This window comes from Cynocephalus volans, chromosome 8 (genome assembly GCF_027409185.1).
Source record: "Cynocephalus volans isolate mCynVol1 chromosome 8, mCynVol1.pri, whole genome shotgun sequence".
NCBI lineage: Eukaryota > Metazoa > Chordata > Mammalia > Dermoptera > Cynocephalidae > Cynocephalus > Cynocephalus volans.
Window position 1 is genome coordinate 141,433,848 of NC_084467.1, and position 7,015 is coordinate 141,440,862.

The 7,015-nt window shown below is 45.0% G+C and overlaps 1 protein-coding gene across 1 annotated transcript; it reads left to right on the plus strand.

Annotated features, from left to right (window-relative positions):
* Positions 1 to 3,314: 3,314 nt before the first annotated feature.
* LOC134383449 (liprin-alpha-1-like) lies at positions 3,315 to 6,717 on the plus strand. The gene is given in 3 exon segments (XM_063104498.1): positions 3,315 to 4,235; positions 4,506 to 6,500; positions 6,502 to 6,717. Coding segments are annotated over 3 exon segments (3,132 nt in total).
* Positions 6,718 to 7,015: the final 298 nt, after the last annotated feature.

Consider the following 7,015-nt stretch of genomic DNA (forward strand, 5'->3'; position numbering starts at 1 on the left):
TGTATTCTTTTGTATTTGTGAAGAATCATTTTATGTCTCAGAATATTGTTTACCTTGGTGAATCATCGATGTGAAATTATAAACAATGCATAGTTTGCTGTTTTTATGTACACTGACTCATATGTCCATTAAGTCATATAGGTTGACAGTTATATCATTAAGTTATTCTCATTTTGTTCTTTGAATTTACTTTCCTGATTATTCCCATTTTTATTTCATATACATATGGTTTTTTATTACATTTTTATTTTTGATTTCTAAATTAGTTGCATAGTTTTCAGATAACTTACTCTGTACTATTGCAGTCTTTGAAATGCATTTAGACTCTATGGCACAACAGATGTTTTCTTATTGGTTAATAACCTGTGTATATTTGAAAAGACATAAAATGTACACATACACATACAAATGTATATTTCTGTTATTAGAATTCTTTAGAGAAACTGATAGGATATATATAGATAGATATGTGGAGTGTTAGAAATCCCGATTCTCATTGGATTTTTAGAATAGTGTTTTTAGGTAAATACATACATGTGGCAAAACTATTAAAATCATAGAAATAACACAATACTCTCCGAATCTTTAGTCCAGATTACATAAAATTATAAACAAAAATTTCATTCCCTTCCAGACAGCTAGAAGAAATTAATCTGGATTCTGGGATTAATTGAAAACGTAAGTAAAAATGAAATCAATGGACATTTATCTTTTGAGGGCCACACATAAGCAATCATAGTTTCTTCTTTCTTTTACAAAACCAAGTATCATGAATTAAAGAAGAAAATGATGAAGTGGTATTTAAATATTTCATTTTTATAAAAAATATTTTTTTTTCTGTGAATACATTCCCTTCCTTCCTGACAAACGTTGAGCCCAGATCAGTGGTGCACACAGGTGGAGTGACAGCCTAGAACACAGGAAAGCCTGACATTTGCATACGGCAGGTTGACTCTCTGACTCTTTTATTTAAGCAGCCGATCAGTACGGGATCGGAACCCTTGACTTTGGTGTCATAATACTGTGCTCTAACAACTGAGCTACCCAGCCAGCCCCTAGCAGCTTGACTCTTCCAGGACTTCTGGAAGAAGTTTTGAACTTCTCAAATTAGGAATGAATTAATCTAATTAATATCCCTGCTCGCTTAACATTTCTAATATTTCAGTGAGAAGATACTCTCCCGATGACACTGGTGGAAAAACAGACATGGAGAAGTGATCATTCACATGACACAATGACAGTCAATAAGGACGTCAGCCTAACAATGAGACAAACAACCTAATGACCCCTCAGCGTTTCCTAACTTAAAAGAACACCCAGAGAGAAACACAAAATTATAGACAGAAACCAATGACACTAACACACCATTTACTCCTTCACTGCTCATAATTATTCATTTTAAAATGATGAAACTCATTATTTATTGCAAAAAAAGTAAATCTTACAAATGAACATAAACTAAAAAAGCAAAATATCTACTCCTCCTTCATTCTAATCCATCCTGTGACCTTTTTTCAACAGTTTGGAGTATGTTCTTCTAGACCTTTCTGTGGATGTGTGTACATATTTAAACACACCTGCCATGTACATACGAGTCAGCATGGGTTTGTCACTGAACGGTGTGTTACAGACACTTCTCTGTGCACAGAACAGGAAAGGACGCTTGCAGGAGGAAAACCTGACTTCTCATCCTAGCTGTGCCACCTGTGGGAACTGCGGGAACCGGGACAGGTCTGCTAACTCCACTGACCCCTATCTGGAGAAGAGACATAAAAACACCTGCCTTCATCCACCTGACTGATTAGTTGTGATTGCAAATGACACAATGACAATAAGGACATTTTGAGGCACCTGGAGAGAGAGACAATTGTTAAGTCTGCAACTACCTGCCATAAGTCACAAAAGGAAGAGACTGAAAGAGGTAAAATGGTTTGGTGAAAATCAATCAGCACTCATGGAAATCAACTCAAAGAATTTGCTACCTATCATAGGAAAAATGACATAGAATACAAAGTGTGCTGCAACGCATAGGGCTCCAGGACCGCTGGAAGATGATAATCGCCGTGAACAAATGCTGAGTGCACATGTATGGCACCCACGCACGCACATATGCACACGTGTGGGCACACACATGCATACGCATGCACAGATCATGCACACATGTGGGCACATATGCACACACACCCTGAGGCATCCTCCCTGGGACAGATCAATGCAAAGACATCAAATTATACTATTAACTCCAAGAGGCTCTTCCAGTGTCTGGCCATAGGCCGGCCTTAGTGACTGGGGCAGAAGGGATGCACTCTTAGGGCCACGTGCCGCCCTTCCCCCGGCCCCACAAGCCGGGACCCAGCGTGGGTTCTAGAACCCCAGCTGGTGAAGGCTCCTTGGAAACGGTTGTCAGTGCTTTGTCAGTGCCATGGTGGCCGCGGCTTCTGCAGCACCTGATTCAGGCACAGAGAGCGGGACGCGGCTGGGCCAGGGGTCAGCCTCACCGTGAGGGGCGCCGGGGGTCCGCCGTGCCCGGACTGCGGCCAGGACCCTCGGGAGCAGCCCCTTTGCCCTCGCCCCGTCTGTGTGTTGGCGACACTTCATCGCCTCTCATCGACTCACCTATCACTTTTCCTACCCTCGTAGCCGTCCCCGGCTGTCCCGACCTGCTGGCTCTATTTCCATCGTGGAATTTGACTTTGGGCTGGAAACTGAGGTAAGTTAGGTTGACTGACCAACCATTGGAGAAACCTCTCCCAACCCTTCACGAGTCCCGTTCCTTTAGTGCTCACCAAATCCAGCCCAAGAATTCAGGGAGCCGTCAGTCCTTCCCAGGAGCTGACTGCACACATTCCTATAAGATGCCTGATGGGTTCTGTACCTGTCAGTGCTGCTGGCTCTGTGCTCCTTCTATGCTTTTCCTGAAAAGTGACTGGGTGGCGTGTGTGTTTGACTTGCTCTCCCCCCACCGGGAAATTGGAAACTTAGGTACCCGAAGCACACTTGTTCTCAACAACTAAAAAGTACAGCTTTGCGAACAAAATACTGCTGGGTTTGCTCTTTATGTGAGGGGCAGTCCTCTGGCCTTGACCCCTTCACAGGGTTATTGTCCCTGTGAGTATCTTCATGGTGTGTGTTCCTGCACTTAGTATTTGCCGGTGGATGCTTTCCCAACTTATTTGCATACAAAGTGTAACAGATCTGAGAATAAAGAGGCTGTGAACCTTTCATTTATTAGCTGCAGATGCTTATGAAATTGCAGATTTACGGGAACCTGTATTCTGCTCTTAATGATTCTAGTCTGGGTCTTTCATTTGCAGATGATGCGTGAGGTGATGCCAACCATCAGTGAAGCCGAAGGCTCCCCAGGAGGAAGTGGGAGCCATGCGTCCGGCTCCCCTTCACAGGCAGACGCAGATTCTCATTTTGAACAGTTGATGGTCTCCATGCTAGAAGAAAGGGACCGACTTCTTGACACTCTTAGAGAGACTCAAGAAACGCTGGCTTTAACCCAGGGGAAATTACACGATGTTGGTCATGAAAGAGATTCCTTGCAGAAACAGCTCAAAACTGCACTTCCACAGGAGTTTGCTGCACTTACGAAGGAACTGAATGTATGCAGGGAGGAGCTCCTTGAAAGACAAGAAGAAATTGCTGAACTGAAAGCAGAAAGGAACAACACCAGGCTGCTTTTAGAACATCTGGAATGCCTTGTCTCTAGGCATGAGAGGTCTCTCAGGATGACCGTGGTGAAGAGACAGGCACAGTCCCCAGCAGGTGTGTCCAGCGAAGTCGAAGTGCTCAAAGCACTGAAGTCGTTGTTTGAGCACCACAAAGCTCTGGATGAAAAGATGAGAGAGAGATTACGAGTAGCACTTGAAAGGTGTGGTTTGTTAGAACAAGAATTAGGTGCCACACACAAAGAGCTAATGGTTCTTAAAGAACAGAATAAGCAGAAAAAAACACTAACAGATGGAGCACTTGACATGAACCATGAACAAGAAAATACCCCAAGCACGAATGGAAAGAGATCTTCTGATGGTTCATTAAACCACGAGGAGGACCTGGCTAAAGCAATAGAGCTCCAGGAAGTCATAGACAAGCAATTGAGGGAGCAGAGCCAAATGAAAGAGCAACTGGCCGCCCTCTCCAGTCACGTGGCAGAGCTGGAGGAAGATCTCTACACGGCCAGGGAAGACTTGATCAAATCTGAGGAGATGAACTTGAAATTGCAAAGGGACATTCGTGAAGCCATGGCCCAAAACGAAAACATGGAAGAGAGAATCAGTCACGTGGCAGAGCTGGAGGAAGATCTCTTCACAGCCAGGGAAGACTTGATCAAATCTGAGGAGATGAACACAAAATTGCAACGGGACATGCGTGAAGCCATGGCCCTAATGGAAGACATGGCTGAGAGAATCAGTCACGTGGCAGAGCTGGAGGAAGATCTCTACACGGCCAGGGAAGACTTGATCCAATCTGAGGAGATGAACACGAAATTGCAACGGGACATTCGAGAAGCCATGGTCCAAAAGGAAGACATGGAAGAGAGAATCACTACTCTTGAAAAATGCTCCCTCGCTGCACAGCGTGAAGCCATGTCTGTGCATGACCTCAATGATAAACTTGAAAACGAAATTGCAAACAAAGATTCTATGCATCGCCAGACTGAGGATAAAAACCGCCAGTTACAGGAACGGCTGGAATTAGTGGAGCAAAAGCTGCAGCAGACCATGAGGAAAGCCGAGACACTCCCGGAGGTGGAGGCGGAGCTGGCGCAGAGGGTGGCAGCGCTCTCGAAGGCTGAAGAGAGACAGGGCAACACTGAAGAAAGGTTAAGACAGATGGAGGCGCAGCTGGAGGAAAAGAACCAAGAACTGCAGCGGGCAAGCCAGAGAGAAAAAATGAATGAAGTGCATAATAAATGTTTATCAGACACTGTTGACAAGCTTCTTTCAGAATCTAATGAGAGGCTCCAGCTTCATCTGAAAGAGAGAATGGCTGCTCTAGAAGAAAAGAATTCTCTGTTAGGAGAAGTTGAAAATGCAAAAAAGCAATTGGAATATACACAACATGATAAGGATCAGCTGGTCTTAATCATTGAAGCATTGAGGGCTGAACTAGACCAAATGAGACTAAGAGGTGCTTCACTTCATCATGGCCGACCCCACTTGGGCAGTGTCCCAGATTTCAGGTGTCCTGTGGCAGACAGTCACACAGATTCCTACAGCACCAGTGCAGTGTTGCGGCGCCCCCAGAAAGGCCGCCTAGCTGCTCTACGGGATGAGCCTTCCAAGGTACAAACTCTTAATGAAGAGGATTGGGAATGTGCCCAACAGGCTAGTGTCTTAGCAAATGCAGCACAAGCTTTTGAGAGCGATGTCGATGTGTCTGATGGTGAAGATGAGGACGCCATGGACGTGAGAAACTCCACAGGCTCCCAGGACGGTCCCGTGAGCAATCCCAGCAGTAGTAACAGCAGCCAGGACTCGTGCCACAAAGCCCCAAAGAAGAAGGGCATCAAGTCCTCTATCGGCCGCTTGTTTGGCAAGAAAGAAAAGGGCCGACCTGGTCAAGCTGGCAAAGAATCATTACGACACCCTGCTGTTTCAAAGACAGATAATGCATCTCAAGATGCCTTGTCACTGAGCAAATTGGGAGGACAGGCTGAAAAAAGTCGTAAACTTCCAAAAAAGCATGAATTGCTCGATGAAGCCCGAAGACAAGGTTTGCCTTTTGCCCAGTGGGATGGGCCGACTGTAGTTGTGTGGTTGGAGCTCTGGGTGGGGATGCCCGCCTGGTATGTGGCTGCCTGCCGAGCCAACGTGAAGAGCGGGGCCATCATGTCAACCCTGTCGGACAGAGAGATGAAGCGTGAGATCGGCATCAGCAACCCCCTGCATAGGCTGAAGCTGAGGCTGGCCATCCAAGAGATCATGTCTCTTACCAGCCCGTCTGCTCCTCCCACGTCACGAACGACACTCGCATATGGGGACATGAACCACGAGTGGATTGGGAACGAGTGGCTGCCCAGCCTGGGCCTCCCTCAGTACTGCAGCTACTTCATGCAGTGCCTGGTGGACGCCAGGATGCTGGACCACCTGACCAAGAAGGACCTCCGCGGGCAGCTGAAAATGGTCGACGGTTTCCACAGAAACAGTTTCCAGTGTGGAATGATGTGCCTGAGAAGATTAAACTATGACCGAAAAGAACTGGAAAGAAAAAGAGAAGAAAGTCAGCATGAAGTAAAAGATGTGCTTGTTTGGAGCAATGATCGAGTGATTCGCTGGATCCTGTCAATTGGCCTTAAAGCATATGCAAAGAATCTTTTAGGGAGTGGCGTTCACGGTGCCCTTCTGGCCTTAGATGAAACCTTTGACTTCAACGCACTGGCGCTATTGTTACGGATCCCAACGCGGAATACACAGGCTCGTGCTGTCTTACAAAGAGAATTTAACAACCTTTTGGTCATGGGGACTGACAGAAGGTTTGATGAGGACGATGATAAAAGCATTTAGGAGAGCACCTTCATGGAGAAAAAAATTTAGACCAAAGGACATTCATGGCTTAGCTGCTGCATCAGCAGGGACTCTCTCTGAAAACTTGCAGGTTACTTCTTCTATGTCTTCACCCTCCACGCAGCCAAAGAACATGCAGATGGACGGCAGTGTGTCAGGAACACAGAGGTTGGATTCTCCCACAGTCAGGATTTACTCCTGCTAAAGCCTCCTGCTGTTTACCCACACTACTTCTACAGATGATTACGCAGCATTTTGAATCCAGCAAAGACCACATTTTAGAATGCAATGAAATCTTTAATCTCTTAATACTTGTTATATGGACCCTAAGATATTTTATTACAGAGTTTTTAATTAGTGAAAAATTCATGAATACCATCGAGAAAATATTTTAGAATTTAATGCTTCTTATATTTATGTAAACTTATGACTCTTCATTTATATAGTTACTTACTTTTTCTTGTCTATCCATGCTATAAATATCCTTTCATATCAATTCATGT